At 38.4% G+C, this 19,067-nt stretch overlaps 1 protein-coding gene across 3 annotated transcripts in view; it reads right to left on the bottom strand.

Moving 5' to 3' along the window:
- The window catches only part of FAF1 (Fas associated factor 1), a 523,666-nt gene that overhangs the window by 212,988 nt on the left and 291,611 nt on the right, over positions 1–19,067 (bottom strand). For all 3 annotated transcript variants that reach the window (XM_034964946.3, XM_034964954.3, XM_055093088.2), the window contains exon 8: positions 1,060–1,146. In XM_034964946.3, the coding sequence (XP_034820837.1) occupies positions 1,060–1,146 (87 nt within the window). The remainder of the gene's footprint in view (positions 1–1,059; positions 1,147–19,067) is intronic.

Below are 19,067 nucleotides of genomic sequence, written 5' to 3'. Positions count from 1 at the left end.
CTTGAGATTTCCAGAAACATTCTCATTTTTGCTTTTACTTTTTAGAAAAACTTAGGTATCTGGTTAGAATAAGTAAGTTTATGGGGAAAAGTGGCCAAAACTGAATTTCAGATGGCCTCCTTATATAATGAAATTTACTCTCATAGAAAACAGCAATGAGTGGAAATGACAGAGATAGGAAAGGCTTCAAACATTTACAACAAGGAAATCATTATAAAATATATAATAAGGGTAAAAATGACAGACATTTTCTTCCAGCTTCTTATGGTAGCAAAATTTATGGGTATGTTTGAGATTAAAGTGTTATTAACTATAAAAATTAACTTTTAAGTATCAGTCTAGTATGAAAAAGGTAGTTTTAAAATTAAATATAATGATTAGCTTGATTTTGAAATATCTGTAATTTAGGAAAGAAAATGTTTTTGCCTTGAACATTTCATTAGTAGTATCTGAATATATTCTTCTCATCAAGAAAAAAACTAAGTCAAAGTCAAATCCAGCAGCATCAAATTTTTGCATTGATACTGTAACATTACCAACAGAATGTTGACCTGCTTGGCTTGTGATATCTGTTCTAAAAGTGAACTCAAATTATTACAACTTCTCTTACTTTCACATTGCTTGGTTTTAGATAATTATTTCTTTTTTTTTTTTTTTGAGATGGAGTTTCGCTTTTGTCGCCCAGGCTGGAGTGCAATGGCGCAATCTCGGCTCACTGCAACCTTCACCTCCCAGGTTCAAGTGATTCTCTTATCTCAACCTCCTGAGTAGTGGGATTAGAGGCGGCCGCCACCATGCCCAGCTAATTTTTGTGTTTTCAGTAGAGATGGGGTTTCACCATGTTGGCCAGGTTGGTCTCAAACTCCTGACCTCAGGTGATCCACACGCCTCAGCCTCCCAAAGTGCTGGGATTACAGGCGTGAGCCACCATGCCTGGCTAGATAATTCTTTCAATGGAAGACTCAAAGCATTTAATTGTGCTTATTATCAAAGCCAATTAGACTGAAAGTGGCAAAAGAGAAAGGAGGATATAAAACTGAAAATTTGACTGTCACTTACTGAGTCGTCTGTAGCAGAAGTTGGCCAGCCCTCCCATAATTGGTGGCGAACGGGGATACTTGTAAGGTCATACACATTTCTCTTTACCTATGAAAAGAAAGAAACAGGACAATTAAAATAGAATTTTCACATGACTTACAGTTTCCAATCAATTTATGAGACATACAGTGTATTTCTTGTTTTCTTCTAGATTCAAAACAAGAATTTGAAACTATAAAAACCCAAGTCAAAAAATTTTGTAAAAAAGAACAAAATCAAATTTAAAAGCAGATTCTCAATGAAGACTAGATGAAATAAGAGTTAAGAAATATCCTCCCTCTCTTGTTTTCAACTCCTGGCTGACTTCATTTCTTTTCAGTCAAGAAACTTCAGGCACCCAGTTCACTAAGGGCAAAGTACGATTATACATTTTTATAATTTATTTAATCGTTAAAATGCACAATGATTCAAAACCAAAAACATATATTTCAAGTTTCTATGTGGAATAGTGAAGGGTAGTGGGGTTTTATTGAAGGGCAAGGGGGGCAGGGGAGGAAAAACCTAAAATTGTCTTCATATTTTTTATGTAAGTTTCAAAGATACAGAAACTTATTATTAAAGTAGCACAGGGCCGGGGACGGTGGCTCACACCTGTAATCCCAGGACTTTGGGAGGCCAAGGCAGGTAGATCACCTGAGGTCAGGAGTTCGAGACCAGTCTGGCCAACATAGTGAAACCCCATCTTTACTAAAAATACAAAAAATTAGCCAGGCGTGGTGGCGGTGCCTATAATCCCAGCTACTTGGGAGGCTAAGGCAGGAGAATCGTTTGCATCCGGGAAGCGGAGGTGGCGGTGAGCTGAGATCATGCCACTGCACTCCAGCCTGGGCAACAGAGTGAGACTCCATCTCCCTACCACCGACCAAAAAAAAAAAAAAAAAAAGTAGCACATGTTATTTTTTTGAAATCAATCCAAATTAAAAACTATTTCATGTAATATTTACTAATATCAGAGCTATAGGCCCTTCCTGAAAATTAAATACAAAAAATGCATTAAAGATGAGAAACTATTTTTCCCAACATGCAACATTATACCTTTTACTTTGAAAGGAAAGGAGGTAAACTTATCAGAATAAAGTGTTGGAAGGTTAAACTCTACGTCAGCCAGTAATTAAGAAGTGTTGGCTAGGCATGGTGGCTCACGCCTGTAATCCTAGCACTTTGGGAGGCCGAGGTGGGCAGATCACTTGAGGTCAGGAGTTCAAGACCAGCCTGGCCAACATGGCGAAACCTTGTCTCTATGAAAAATACAAAAATTAGCCAGGTATGGTGGTGTGTGCTTGTAATCCCAGCTACTCGGGAAGCTGAGGCAGGAGAATGGCTTAAACCCAGGAGGCAGAGGCTACAGTGAGCTGAGATCGTGCCACTGCACTCCAGCCTGGGCAACAGTGCGAGACTCTGTCTCAAAAGAAAATAATAAAAATAAAATAAAATAAAATAAAATAAGTGTTACTGGGCGTGGTGGTTCACATCTGTAATCCCAGAATTTTAGGAGGTCAAGGTACGAGGATCACTTGAGCTCAGGAGTTCAAGATGAGCCTGGGCAACATAGTGAGACCACATTTGTACCAAAAAATAGCAAAATTAGCTAGGCATGGTGGCTCATGCCTGTAGTCCCCACTACACAGGAAGCTGAGGTGGGAGGATTGCTTGAGTCCAGGAAGTTGAGGATACAGTGAGCCATAATCATGCCACTGCACTCCCACCTGGCAGACAGAGTGAGACCCTGTCTCAAAAAAAAGAAAAAAGCAGTATGTCTCTCTTCAGGGTTTTTTTTTTTTCTATTTTAGTTTTTATTCACAAATAATGAATCATAATAATGGAGAGATTATGCATTTTAATTAATTCTTCAAGTTAATTATGGCATTATTATCCTACTGTATCAAATGAAGTTAGGATTGAAATGCTCCCCATCATATGTTCTATGTTAAGACTTGAGGCCAGGCATGGTGTCTCATGCCTATAACCCCAACCCTTTGGGAGGCCAAGCTGGGAAGATCAGTTGAGCCCAGCAGATCGAGGCAGCAATGAGCCACGACTGTGCCACTGTACTCTGGGTGACACAGTGAGACCCTGTCTCAAAAAACAAAACAAAACCCAAAAACTTCAATAGGGTTATTCATACTTCAACAAGCATCATGCATTTATGTTTTAAAAATGCAGAAGCCTAAAGTATTATGTTGTCCAATTATAGCATTTTGTTTTCACATTACCCTTTCTAATACATAATCACATCTAAGTTACCATTCCAGTGAAATAGAGATACAAGTTCACTACGGAAAGGAGAAACAAAAAATAAAACAAAAACACAGAACTCACTCTATTTTTATCTCTAATTCACACCTGTGGAAAAACGACTTAGTAAATGAGATCTGAGGAGCTTGGGGAATGGCTTGATCTGTACTCAATTCAAACAAACAGGTTTTCTTTAGAGGTTCTTAGCAAATGGCTAGTCTACCATGCAATATTTTGTTTATAGTCAGTCACATCATTTGGAAATTTTTATCAGTCATTATCAACCCAACAATTTAACCAAATGCAATTGGGTTAACCTCTAACCACTTTCACTAGCTGTTATTATTTTGTCATTTTTAAACATTAGTGTTCTTAACGAGAAAGGTGTTCCACAAACCAAGAGTGTTACGTTAATAAAAGATGAAGGATAGAAGAGGGAGTATGAGGAGTCTTTAGGCTTCAAGACAAAATAATTTCTTAAAACTATTTCTTAAAATAATTAAGAAATTATTACTTTAAAATAATTTCTTGAAATTATTTTTCATTATGTTATCTAGATATAACCAACCTTATCAGCTATTTTTGAAAAAAAGCAGGACAAATATTTACATCCTTTTGGAAAGGCCACAAAGCTACCCTAGCATTGTAAAGTACACACAAATACTATAAGTATACAAACAAATAACTTTGGAGTGGGATTCTTTGAATTCCACCTTAATTCCAAAATACAACAATAAAGTATTATGAAATAAACAGTATTTTCTTCTTTCATTAACTCATCTGTAACTGCACTGAATTGAATAACATTCCTTTGCTATTCTAAGCCTGAAAAGCATGTCCTGGCTATAGTGTTATGTTGGTATAAAGCACAACGCCAGACTGATGTGCTGAACAAAAGTGATCAAAGTTAGAGTAATGTTAGCCATTGCACAAGTATTTGGCTTCATTGTTCTCCCCAGAATGACATCTGTTAAGCAACCTGTCATAGAATAAACTGGCTAATGCAGACAGAACTTGGCTGAGAGAATCCCATGTAAAGCATATTAGGCTAATGTTTGATTGTTCCAATGCAAAGGCTAAATTCACAGAGTATTCTGAGTTTAAACTAAAAGAATCTTATGTTGAACCACAATCACTAAACAACAATTTAGTGTTTTTCAAAAATAATTCCATGCATACCAATGCTGTTACCATATGTAGATGTTACCAGTATATGGACGAAGCACAAGTGATAAGATAGCAAAAGCATCAAAAGAGTGGGGATTTTACTAATAGATTACAATTCCATTTTCTTTATTGATGGTTATATTTAATAAAAAATTGAAATCATAATCCTGCAGGGAAGAAAAAAATCCAAAATGTACACAAAACATAAAAACGATTCTGAAAAAAGTTAGTATTCTAGGAAACCTCAATGATAAAATACAGCTTTGTATAAAATGATACAGATGAATTTAAAGTCATCATGGATCAGATGAAGGACACAGTTCTTTCAGAGAAGGAGGGAAGATGAAGAAATATGAGGAAGAAAGAGGGAGGGGGAAGGGAAAGGGAGAAGAAGGGGAAATGGGAAAAGGAGGAAAGAGAAGAGAGGAAGATGGAGGGTAAAGAGATAGGGAGAAATAGATGATAGGGAAAGAAAGAAGAGAGGGAAGTGAGAGAGGGGGAAGGACACTGATTGATTTGGGACTTGAGAGCACTTTAGAGAAGTAAAAAGAACACACGCACAGGCTGGGGTGCAGTGGCTGGCATGCCCAGCTGCCAATATTGTGCTGCTTCTGACAGAGTTTCATCTTTAGAGTGTGTTAAATTCCAGTTAAGGACAAGTGGCACTTCACAGGGTAACATTTCCTAAGGGCCTTTTTGTCTTACACATTTTTTTTGATCAGCATTGGCTCAAGATCACGCTGAACCTTCATAATCTTTTCAATTCTTGTTTTACATGCAAATGTTTCCATTTGTTCAGAAGGAATTTAATAAATTAGTTCAGAATTAATTAATAATTAATAATTAGTTCAGAAGGAATTTAATAAATGCTTTGATTACCAGCTGAACATTAAACTTACATTACAAACTATACTGTATTTGGATCTAGAGTTCTAGATTGACAACAGATTTTCTAATTTGCATTCAAGATTTTCTAAAGGTATAGTTTAATTTCTTCCATATCGTTTCACATAAGACAATCGTTTGCAACTGAGAAAATATATAAATCAGGTTAATTTTTAATAGTATAGAATTAATATGGTACTGATTTGTTTCCTTATTTGTCATTGCTAATAAACACCTGTTTATATACTATAATTAATGTGAAAAACTAAGTAATAATCTCTACTTCAAACTTCATACTTCCTCAATGTCTGTGGGAATTTCAACGCTAAACACAGCACTGGGGGAAAGATCATTTCATTATAACCTACTCAATATAAAATTATAAAAGTACCTTCATAACATATTCATCTCCCACAAACTTTTCTTTTGATTCATTTAAATTTTCAAACAGTTTTATTTTTTAGTTAAATTTCATCAGAATTTCTTAGGAAAGTAATTCTTAGGAAAAGTTGCTCTGCTAAAGGCTAAACCATGAAGCTCAGATTAGCCTCAAATGAGTTGTTCTAAACTATTTTTATATTGAAAAATATAAAATTCAGTAGATAACATTCTCAGTTATAATAAAACCATTCCTTGTGAGCTAAATATCGATCAAACTATTGAAAAACTTTTAGGGAATTTTAAATGTCATTCAGGTATTATTCTCGTGAAAGCAAACTAATAAAAAGTCACAAAGTTTAAGGTGTTGCGGCATACCTCGAGGCAGAGAACTAGATTTCTTTCTTTTTTTTTTTTTCCAAGACAGTCTTGCTCTGTCGCCCAGGCCAGAGTGCAGTAGGTTCTCGGCTTACTGCAACCTTCACCTCCTGGATTCAAGCGATTCTCCTGCCTCAGCCTCCTGAGTAGCTGGGATTACAGGAGTGTGCCACCACACCTGGCTAATTTTTGTATTTTTAGTAGAGACGGGGTTTCACCATGTTGGCCAGGCTAGTCTCGAGCTCCTGACCTTGTGATCTGCCCACCTTAGCCTCCCAAAGTGCTGGAATTACAGGCGAGCTACCTTACCCAGCCAGAGAACTAGATTTCTAATCCTAGTTCTGCTCAACTGTTACTGTGGGAAAATTGGTGGAGCCATTCTGAGACCTCATGTACTCCACCTTAGAAGAGAATAAAACATGATCGTTTCTGATTTTCAAAGCTCCAAAATGTTACTATTTCGTGAAAATACTGGAGTTAATCCTAGGTACAGGAAAAGAGGTGCTAAACATATACAAGACAAGGAAGTAATGAGAGAAAATTTAAAACTATTAATGCTACAAAATGGAGAAACAATAGAAAAAAAATAACAGACATCAAAAAGAAAAATGGCAAATAATTTCACATGAGAAATAAAGATAATAAGCATTTTAGTACTTTTTTTTGCATGAGATTTGGCATTTACTTTTATTATACTTTTTTAAAAACACAATTAATATTTTCCCCTTATGAGATCTCATTTAAAAATAAAGCCTGTCACGCTGGTTTCCCAGAAAACTATTCTATCAATCTAATGTCATCAAAGTGGTTATATGATTTTGCCAGAACGCTACTGTGATATAGTTTTCAAGTTTTATTAATTTATCTCAACATTTAAAATTTTTTGAAATGTGGCCCACGATTCTTCACATATCAAACATTTTGTTATGGCAAAATACAAAAACAAAATGTTCAGTAATCAGTGCTTTAGTTTCTAGATTTTCTGAATTAAGATACTATCGCACATCATAGTACAGCCCTTACAAAAAAGTACCCTGAAACTACAGCCATCCATCTCATTCTTTTATCATTCTTAGAAGAAAAAGGACTCTGGTCATATGAAAACCTGAGCTTAGACCGAATTTTAAATATATCAAACTTAAGCTCCCAGTGCATCACATTATCAGATGTTCTGGTTAAGAGTTTGTTAAATAACTGCATTGAGCAAATAAGTATTTGTGTGTGTGTGTTTAAATCAAAATAAGGCATACAAACTAGGCTTAATTCCAGTATCCTAGCAATCACTGGCACTCTGAAAGGCTTATAGTTAAGAAAGCAGTCACTTCTGAATCAGAAGTGATTCAGAATGCGTTCTGAACACATACTTCATACCTAAGGCCTTCTTTTCCTCTTGTTTTTAAAAGTATTGTATACACGTTGCAGTTGCACATGGATTTGTTTTACTAATATGCAAGTTAAAACCCTCCTTAAAATCCTTTCTGAACAAAAAACGCTTGAAACCGGATGGTGCAAGGGGAATGAGAAGGTGGCATCAGTAATCAAATGTTAATTAGCAAGCTTTTTTTTTCTTCCCCCTTCCCCCAGGGCTGGCCTGTGTTGGAGAATTCAAATCAGAAATCAATGCTCTAAGTGTTTAACTATTACTTCTTCTCATTAACCATTAAAAAGACCAAGCTATTCTCTCCTCATAAAAACAGTAACTGGAGACATTTCTTTTTCTCAAATACTATCTTTCCAGAAAACAATGAAGATCTGTTTCAAGAAATCTATAAAATTGAAGTTGCTTTCAATCAGGCTTTGAACTGACTGGATTCTGCAGTTTTAAAAAATCTTTTGCCTCTAAATGAATTCTTCATTCTAATAACTGTAACTTAGTTTTGCTTTGTACCATACTTTAAAAACTTATTTCAACTCTTACTTGGCTATAAAGAAATTTGACAATTGCCTTTCTAAGAGATTACTAGGATGATGATAGTAAAGTTAATCAAATATGTAAACTAATTTAAATATATTAAGTTGGAGACGGATTTTGGCCATCCTGAAACACTACCCAGCATAAGATTTAACACTTCCATGGGTAACATGGTTATGTTCATAATTTCCTATACTAAAAGTCTGATGTGGGTGAAAGCAATTTGACAATTGCAAAGTTAGATATTATTTAAAGTAACAACTAATAATCACACATTTATTAAAATGAATTTGTATCTTTTTTTTTTTTTTTTTTTGAGACGGAGTCTCGCTCTGTCGCGCCCAGGCTGGAGTGCAGCGGCGGGATCTTGGCTCACTGCTGCAAGCGCCGCCTCCCGGGTTCACGTCATTCTCCTGCCTCAGCCTCCCGAGTAGCTGGGACTGCAGGCACCCACTAGCGCGCCCGGCTAATTTTTTGTATTTTTAGTAGAGATGGGGTTTCACCATTCACAGGATGGTCTCCATCTCCTGACCTCGTGATCCGCCCACCTTGGCCTCCCAAAGTGCTGGGATTACAGGCGTGAGCCACCAGCCAGCCATGAATTTGTATCTTTAGTAAAAGGTCAAACCTGGATTTTACGATAAAAGACAATTCCTAAAGTGCTAAGAAAATGTGTATAGATGAGAAAAGCTAAACATATTTCACAAATTAAAAAGAAGCTAAATTTTAGAAGCTTTCTGAAAAGCAAAAGTTTATAGAAACTGTGAAGTTGCAGGGATTATAATTATAACTGAAAAAAAAGGTTAATTATTTTTCTACAACAGTGGTTCTTAAAGAGGGTGGCTGGACCAGGTATTAGTATCACCTGGAAACTATTAGAAATGCAAATTCATGGGCCCCACCACAGACCTAGTGTATAGAACACTCTGAGTGCCCAGCAATCTCTGTTTTAACAAGCTCTTTAGATAACTCTTACCAAGATAAATTTTAAGAAGCATTGCTTTTTTTTAAATTTTAATTTCAATTTTTTTTTTTTTTTGAGACAGAGTCCAGCCTGGAGTGCAATGGCACAATCTCAGCTCACTGCAACCTCCGCCTCCCAGGTTCAAGCGATTCTTCTGCCTCAGCCTCCCAACTACCTGGGACCACAGGCGCATGCCACCACACCCGGCTAATTTTTGTATTTTTTTAGTAGAGACAGGGTTTCACCGTATTGGCCAGGCTGGTCTCGAACTCCTGACCTCGTGATCCACCCACCCTGGCCTCCCAAAGTGCTAGGATTACTGGCGTGAGCCACCGCGCCCGGCCAGAAGCACCGCTTTAGAATGTGCAAATAATATATAGGCTCTTCCAGAGAGCCATGCCTCTCAAGTTTACTGATAGCAAAATTCTTTGAACTCTGCCTAAGGTGGCCAGTCACTTTTGAGAATAAATATAATTAATAATCATTTGTTACAGAAATTCTAAAAATGTTGCAATTTCATTTGGATGATGTGATTTTATTAGCCTAAGACATTAATGAGAGAAGATACTACCTCTTTACTACAGACTTCATTGCATTCTCAGTTTAATCTAAATTTCTGCTAATTGAAAATCTGTTAATCTTTTTTTTTTTTTTTTTTTTTTTTAGACAGAGTCTTGCTCTGTCACCAGGCTGGAGTGTAGTGACGCGGTCTTGGCTCACTGCAACTTCTGCCTCCGGGGTTCAAGCAATTCTCCTGCCTCAGCCTCCCGAGAAGCTGGGATTACAGGCATGTGCCACCATGCCCAGCTAATTTTTGTGTTTTTAGTAGAGACGAGGTTTCACCATGTTGGCCAGGATGGTCTCCATCTCTTGACCTCGTGATCCGCCCACCTCAGCTTCCCAAAGTGCTGGGATTACAGGCATGAGCCACTGCGCATGGCCAATCTTTAGTTTTTCTGTCTCAAGCTTAAGTGTGACTGCTTCCTGGTCATAATACATATTTGGAACTTGCAGTAAACCTGCAAACTCACAATAAATGACTAAATAAACTTGGAAGATATCTATATATGTCAGATAAACTGAAGAAATGTCCCTAACCACTAGAGAACTATGTTTGAGCCATATAAAACAACTAAACAGAAGGCTGGGGGCGGTGGCTCATGCCTGTAATCCCAGCACGCTGGGAGGCCAAGGTGGGTGGATCACGAGGTCAGCAGATCGAGACCATCCTGGCTAACACAGTGAAAACCTGTCTCTACTAAAAATACAAAAACAAAATTAGCCAGGCATGGTGGCGGGCGCCTGTAGTCCCAGCTACTCAGGAGGCTGAGGTGGGAGAATAGCGTGAACCCAGGAGGCGGAGCTTGCAGAGAGTCGAGATCGCGCTACTGCACTCCAGACTGGGCGACAGAGCGAGACTCCGTCTCAAATAAACAAACAAACAAACAAACAGGTTATGTTTTCCTATCGTAGGCTAGCTGAAACAAGGCCCAAAAGAAATAGGTTAGTTTCCTAACAGTCAGACAAGACCTTGTCACGAAGGGCAATATTTCCTCTGTACACTTTATGGAAACAGTGAGGGAACAATACTTTTCCAATTATTTAATGGCTTAGTAAATAATATGAAAAAAATGTTTCTTACAGCCTGCAATAAATAAAATTACAATCACTCAATAAAAGCTCTTAAAATCTCATTTAAAAATCAAGTAAATTAATCAATTTATAATTCTTTCCAGGAAGGAAAACACCAATTAAGCCCAAAGTCAATTTTAGAAATAACTGGAACAATTATAGAAACATTTTTAGGAATTTTACTTTAACCTAACACCATTTTGTGAAATTCAATTTTATATAACACTTTAAAGATTGGACACATGAATCAAGAAATACTGTGGACCTGAAATGTTTTGATTTTTAAATCTGAATTTTAGTAGTCAATCTGATACAATGTCAGAAGCAATATACTAGTTAATCTTAAAGACATAATCATACCTGTAACCAAATATTTCGCTACAAGGATATTCATTGCAGCCTTGTTTATCATCACACAAAATCATATCAAAACACAAAATTGGCATAATCTAATATCCAATAATGTAACAGTTAAATAAATAAAATAGTGTGCGGTTATTAAAGTGATGAACCAGCATCAGCAAAGCAGAGCCCAGAGGTCAAATCCAGTCTACTGTCTGTTTCTGTCCATAAAGTTACACTGGAACACAGCCACATCTATTTGTTTACATATTTTCTCTGGCTGTTTTTGCACTACCAAGATAGCAGAGTTGAGTAGATGTAACAGAGACTGCATGGCCTAAAAAGCCCAAAATAGGAATTATCTGTCTCTTCCCAGAAAAAAATTTGCTGACCCCTAATATGGAAGAATATTTGGTTATATAAAAAGTTGTTACGTGATCTTTTTAAAAACCAGGTTACAAAATAATATGCATCTCTGTTTAAGTTATGTCTGTATAAGTATAGGTACATATGTATGCATACCATATGTATGCACAGAAAAAAGATCAGGCCAGGTGCAGAGGATCACACCTGTAATCCCAATATTTTGGGAGGTCAAGGTGGGCGGATCCCTTGAGGTCAGAAGTTCAACACCAGTCTGGCCAACATGGTGAAACCCTGTCTCCACTAAAAATACAAAAATTAGCTAGGCGTGGTGGTGCATCCTGTAATCCCAGCTACTCAGGAGGTGAGACACAAGAATTGCTTGAACCTGGGAGGCAGAGGTTGCAGTGAGCCCAGATCAAAAAAAAAAAAAAAAAAAAAAAAAAGACCAGGTGATCTGCCCGCCTTGGCCTCCCAAACTGCTGGGATTACAGGCATGAGCAACCGCGCCCGGCTGGACACTTTTTTTGTGTTGAGACAGTGTCTTACTCTGTCACCCAGTTGGAGTGAAGTAGGGCCATCATAGCTCACTGCAGCCTGGATCTCCTGGGCTGATAAGATCCTCCCAACTCAGCCTTCTGAGTCACTACAGATGCATACCACCACACCTGGGTAATTTTTAAACTTTTTGTAGAGAGGAGGTATCATTATTTTGCCCAGGCTCTTCTCAAACCCCTGGACTCAAGCAATCCTCCCACCTCAGCCCCCTCAAAGTGCTGGGATTACAGGTTGTAAGCCACTGTGCCCAGCTACCGGACACTTTTATAAATGTAACGTGTATGAATCTTCTATGAAACCATTTGCACTTAATTCTAAACAGTGGTCATTAAGTAGTAACAAGTGGGTGGTGTGCAGTGGCTCACGCCTGTAATCCCAACACTTTGGGAGGCTGAGGCGGGCGGATCACCTGAGGTCAGAAGTTTGAGACCAGCCTGGCCAACATGGTGAAGCTCCATCTCTACTAAAAATACAAAACTTAGCCAGGCATGGTGGCACACATCTGTAATCCCAGCTACTCGGGAGGCTGAGGCAGGAGAATCGCTTGAACCCAGGAGGCAGAGGTTGCAGTGAGACGAGGCCACACCACACTGCACTACAGTCTGGGTGACAGAGTGAGACTCCATCTCAAAACAACAACAACAACAACAAAAACTAGTAACATGTGATCAACTATGGGCAAAGCCCCTCTTATGAGAGCAAATGAGCCTTTCCACAGCTGCTGTGCTGCAATGGATAATGCAGTTACAGTCTGTCCACTTTGTACTTTTAAGTGCTGTAGAGGAAGAACAACTGCCAGAACAAATAGCAACTTGTTATTGTTTCAACAATTGAATGCTTCACAGAAAGGGGGCAGAGTTCCTGGTGTCACACACATCTGGGAAAGATGGCAAGATAAAAAATTTCCAAGGAAAATAAATCAAGGAAAAAGGAGAAGAGCATATAAAAATAGTTAAACTTTATCATGAGAGTTACCAAGGCTCTTCCTCTTATACACTTTTGGCCAATGCCTTCTGAGTCTCCTTCACCCCTTACATTAGTAAGGATTTTAGCTGGAATAAAAGAATATGAAGATATTCACACTATGGGCCTGCTACTTCTACTTGGCCAATGGACAGTAAATCAATTATGCCCTATCCTGTTATTCTAGTTTTCTCTCTCTCCACAGTTGGGCACTCTTGCCAACTCCTCTTCTATGCTTTTGATCTGGACAAGTGAAACTCTTATCAGAAACAGCTGTGTCTTATTTGTAACCTTTGTAAGTTCTAAACTAAAACTGCGTCTATAAGGAAGACAATGTAAAACAGTGCCATTAATCTACTCTGCCCACTTGTTTTTTATAGAATTGCACTTCCTTTTTATTTCATGTGATTTAAAAAACACAAGTGCACACATGCGCAAACACAGACAAATTAAGCTACTTGCCTAAATGTCATTCACTTAGTTAATGTCTAGGTCAGAACAATAATGCGGATTTTTAAAATTCTTAATCCATTTTCCTTTTCTTCAAGAAAAAAGATTTTTTTTCCTTGAAGAAAAGACCATTGCTTCTACAGCAAGCTTCAAACTTTTTAAAATGCTGACAATGTTAATGCTTTTGGCAAAGAACCATCTTTATATTTTGATAATGACTATATCCCTTCCCACTCTGGTAGCACCACGCTGATGCTCAGACGTGATGTGATGTTTATGTTTGCTTTGCTGTTTTCTGTTGCCCATCCAGGCCTTTGCCTTTCTCTGAGATGTGAAAAAAGTGGTGGGAACCGTCAGCAACAGAACCTCAGTCTATAATCAGGTCTCTCATAATTTTATCTTTTCTAGTTAACAAAAAAATGCAAAAAACAAAGACAACAAAGGGACTTAGTGTTGGGGTCTGCCATGAATACTAAAGTGGCCGGGGGGTGTGGCTCATCAAGTGAAAATAAACCATTCAAGTCATCCACATCAAGAAGAAAGTTTGGGAACAACTAGGCCAGTGTTTGCATTTGGGGCCCTGGAGTCAGGAGAGTTACATTTCTCTTCTCTCTGCATAACTAACGCACCAAAGACAACCTACTTAACCTCTCCTTTAGGAAATATTAAGTAAGCTCCTCCAAAGAACAGCCCTGAGAGATACTTAAAAGTGTGTCTGGTCAGGTTATCTGAGTCTAACTTGCTACTTTGCAAGATCAGCTTTCAGCATTACTCTCAGAGATTTGTAGGCAGGAGGAGGGCAGAAAGCCTATCTTAAGAAAAGTAGCTGCCTTGGCCATGAGCAAAGTTATAAGAGTAAAGTCACCAAAATTACACACCTAGTTAAGTTTAGGTGAATACAGTAGAGTTGGAAACTGGCTACAAATGACAATTTAATTAAATCGTATCAAATGAATTGACACTATGAAAGAAAGTCTACTACTGCACACCAAACCCTAAGGACTGATGCTGCCAATGCTCAAAAGCTCCATACGACTGGCCTTTAATTAAGAAAGTAAAACCCAACCCAAGGATTCACTGTTAGGGCTGGCTCTGAAATGTAGATATAGCTATTTTAGAAAGAAAATACCAGGAATACCTTAGCAATCCCACTTAATGTATTATTAAGATCAGGAAAAAAAATTTAACCACATGATTCATTAAATAAGGAGGCATTCTGAATAAACTGCCTGAAGTCTCCTGTTAAAAAATTACTCCTATTTATCCATTAACAAAGCTATTCCTTAGCTCATCCCTGCCATAACCTGCTCTATTCAAAACCATATGGGAAAGGACATTAAAAAACCGCCACAAACCATGGACTTCTGGTATTAGTGCTACACACAGTATACCCCTATTCATTATTCTACCTCCCTTGTTTAATCTATCATTAAGACTCAGTGACCCTACACTAAATTTAAAGCAGATCCTTCCTTCCTCCCATGCCTAAATTCACATACTTTTCTAGTTGGGGATGCCCTCAAGTATTAACAACTCTACGGGGTTTCTCTAATCTCAGCTCTGAACTATGTCATGCTATAGAACCAAGAAATTGCTGTTTTACATCTCTAACTATGGAGGCTTCCATAAAAAAAAAAGACCATATAATTTACTTAATAAGATAAAGGGGGGAAAATCACCATTTAATAAGTAGTTTTTCACTGTACATGGTAAAAAAGGCACATGGAGAGACACTGTCATAGACTGTGTTGTCTTAAAAATGAATAATACCTAGAGGCATTACTTTGACTGTATTGATCACAGAACTTAAAAGTTTTAAGGTAAAAATTGTCAGATGTTGACTATCTTAATGGAACAACAAAGGAAAAAAATGTTGATTTAAACATATAGTTGATAAAAAAATTGGGGGAAAATAAGATTTCAAGAAAGCAAAAGTTAGTATTTCTAGGACATATGAAACTGCATTATCAAATTACAAACAAAAACTGTAATGACAATGTAGCAAAATAAAGGATAAGTAATTGTGTAAGTAATAATCTATAAGACCAAACAGAATTTTCTATGAAGATAAAAATGTTCTTTGTGCTGTCCAATATAGTGGCCACTAACCACATATGGCTACTGAGCACTTGAAATGTAGCTTGTCTGCCTGAGGGATAAAATTTTAAACTTTAGGCTGGGCGCAGTGGCTCACGCCTGTAATCCCAGCACTTTGGGAGGCCAAGGCGGGCGGATCACTTGAGGTCGGGAGTTCGAGACCAGCCTGACCAACATGCAGAAACCTCGTCTCTAACAAAAACACAAAATAAGCCAGGCGTGGTGGCGCATGCCTGTAATCCCAGCTACTTGGGAGGCTGAGGGAGGAGAATCGCTTGAACAAGGGAGGTGGAGGTTGCGGTGAGCCGAGATTGCGCCATTGTACTCCAGCCTGGGCAACAAGAGCAAAACTCCGTCTCAAAAAGAAAAAAAAAAAATTAAACTTTAAAAAAATGTTTTAAGTTTATTTATTTATATTTGGAGCAGCTGGGGGTGAGACAGGGGAGGGACAGAGTATCACCCAGCTAATTTTTGTATTTTTTTGTTTGTTTGTTTTTTGTAGCGATGGGATTTCGCCATGTTGTGCAGGCTGGTCTCGAACTCCTGGATTCAAACAATCTGCCTACCTCGACCTACCAAAGTGCTGGGATTATAGGTGTGAGCCACGGCGACTGGCCAGCAATTTAAGTTTAAATTGCCACTCACAGCTAGTAGTGACCCTATTGGACAATATATTGATATTACTTAAGAAAGTAGAAAATATAGAGCAACATAAAAACAGACTATTGATAAACTAGATACTTAAACATGCTTCACTTCATTCTTATTTCATTATAGTCCTTGAACTATAAAGGTAGAAATACTGCAGTTAAATTAATTCTTCAAAATTATACTTTTATTGTTTTTAATAATGTTATTTTAAAGTAGTCTGAGGCAGGGTGCAGTGGTTCATGCCTGGAATCTCAGCACTCTGGGGGCTGAGGTGGGTGGATCACTTGAGTTTAGGAGTTCCAGACCAGCCTGGGCAACATGGCAAAACCCCGTCTCTATAAAATACAAAAATTGGCCAGGTGTGGTGATGCATGTCTGTAGTCCCAGCTACTTGGGAGGCTGAGGCAGGGAAATTACTTGAGCCCAGGAGGTGAAAGATGCAGTGAGCTGAGATCCCACCACTGCATTCCGGCCTGGGTGACAGAGTAAGATTGCCTCAAATACATAAATAAATAAAGTAGCTTGATAAGTATCAATAGAAACCATATGCTTGAGTATTTCAAAATTGAAGGGAGATAGAATATATATAGAATGTATGTAAATAATACCTTATTTGAAAAAAAAGGAAATAATGGGCTATATTTATAATCATCAAATAGTCTAAACATTCTTAGTTAAAAATGTAAGTTTGAAGGCCAGGCACAGTGGCTCATGCCTGTAATCCCAGCACTTTGGGAGGCTGAGGCAGGCAGATCATTGGAGGTCAGGAGTTCAAGATCAGCCTGGCCAACACTGTGAAACCTCATCTCTACTAAAAATACAAAATTTAGCCAGGCATGGTGGTACGAACCTGTAATCCCAGTTACTCGGGAGTCTGAGGCAGGAGAATCACTTGAAACCGGGAGGTGGAGGTTACAGTGAAACGAGATCATGCCACTGCACTCCAGCCTGGGCAACAGAGCAAGACTCCATCTCAAAAAAAAAAAAAAGGTAAAGTTTGACTTCCATAGCTGCCACATGATGTAACCTGGGATCTAATTATTCATCAATCCATACATTCACAAAACGATTGCTTGAGCATGATTACATTGAATTAGATGTTACTGTAATAGATAATGTTAACTATATACCTGGCAGTTTTTTATTTAAGAGGGTGACGATTCAAACTTAATCCCTTTTTTTGGGTCAAGATCCTTAATGTATTCACGTAGTAGGTTAGCAGCAGGTGTAATGGATATTACAATCACTACCAGTCTCAGATTCAATACCTTATCGATTCATTAAGTACCTACTGAACATTTTAATTTTTTTTTTTTTTTTTGAGACAGAATCTTACTCTGTCGCCCAGGCTGGAGTGCAGTGGTGCCATGAACATGTTAAATTTTATTATTTACTTTTAGAGACAGGGTCTGGCTGTGTCACCCAGACTGGAGCGCAGTGGCAAGATCAAAGTCACTGCAACCTCAAACTCCTGGATTCATCTGATCCTCCTGCCTCAGCCTCCTGAGTAGGTAGGACAGGTACATGCCACCTAATTTTTACATATTTTTTTGTAGAGAAAAGGTCTCACTATGTTGTCCAGGGTGGTCTTTTTTTTTTTATTATTTATTTACTTATTTATTTATTTTTTGAGACAGAGTCTTGCTCTGTCACCCAGGCTGGAGTACAGTGGTGCGATCTCAGCTCACTGCAACCTCTGCCTCCCCGGTTCAAGGAATTCTCTGCCTCAGCCTCCCAAGTAGCTGGGATTACAGGCACCTGCCACCATGCCCAGCTAATTTTTTTGTATTTTTACTAGAGACGGGGTTTATCTTGGCCAGGCTGGTCTTGAACTCCTGACCTTGTGATCCACCCGCCTCAGCTTCCCAAAGTGCTGGGATTACAGGCGTGAGCCACCGCGCCCCAGCCAGCTTTTTTGTTTGTTTGTTTTGTTTTGTTTTGATTTTTTGAGATGGATTTATTAACATTTGGAGCAGCTGGAGGTGGGATGGGGGAGGGACAGGGTATCACCCAGCTAATTTTTGTATTTTTTTTGTTTTTTGTAGCAATGGGATTTCGCCATGTTGTGCAGGCTGGTCTCGAACTCCTGGATTCAAACAATCTGCCTACCTCGACCTACCAAAGTGCTGGGATTATAGGTGTGAGCCACGGCGCCTGGCCAGCAATTTAAGTTTAAATTGCCACTCACAGCTAGTAGTGACCCTATTGGACAATATATTGATACTACTTAAGAAAGTAGAAAATATAGAGCAACATAAAAACAGACTATTGATAAACTAGATACTTACATGCCTCACTTCATTCTTATTTCATTATAGTCCTTGAACTATAAAGGTAGAAATACTGCAGTTAAATTAATTCTTCAAAATTATACTTTTATTGTTTTTAAAAATGTTATTTTAAAGTAGTCTGAGGCAGGGTGCAGTGGTTCATGCCTGGAATCTCAGAACTCTGGGGGCTGAGGTGGGTGGATCACTTGAGTTTAGGAGTTCCAGACCAGCCTGGGCAACATGGCAAAACCGTGTCTCTACAAAATACAAAAATTTTAGAATGGCCGTGCGCAGTGGCTCATGCCTATAATCCCAGCACTTCGGGAGGCTGAAGCAGGTGGATTACCTGAGGTCCAGAGTTCGAGTCCAGCCTGACCAACGTGGTGAAACACCGTATCTACTAAAAATACAAAAATTAGCCAGGTGTTGTGGTGCATACCTGTAATCCCAGCTACTCAGGAGGCTGAGGCAGGAGAATTGCTTGAACCCGGGAGGCAGAGGTTGCAGTGAGCCAAGATCGTGCCACTGCACTCCAGCCTGGGAACAGAGCAAGACTCCATGTCAAAAAAAAAAAAAGCCTCAGAGTCACATAGATTTCCTTTTGAATTCTGCTTCTGCTACTTACTTTGGAGAGTTTTGGACCCTCAGTTTATTTTTTAAAGAGAGAATAAAAGCTGCATTGAACTTGATGATAGTATTAGAGAATATATATGTAATGTATATA

The sequence above is a fragment of the Pan paniscus genome, chromosome 1 (genome assembly GCF_029289425.2).
Source record: "Pan paniscus chromosome 1, NHGRI_mPanPan1-v2.0_pri, whole genome shotgun sequence".
Taxonomy (NCBI): domain Eukaryota; kingdom Metazoa; phylum Chordata; class Mammalia; order Primates; family Hominidae; genus Pan; species Pan paniscus.
The sequence above is the reverse complement of the archived record's forward strand: the minus strand, read 5'-3'. Positions and strand labels throughout refer to the sequence as shown.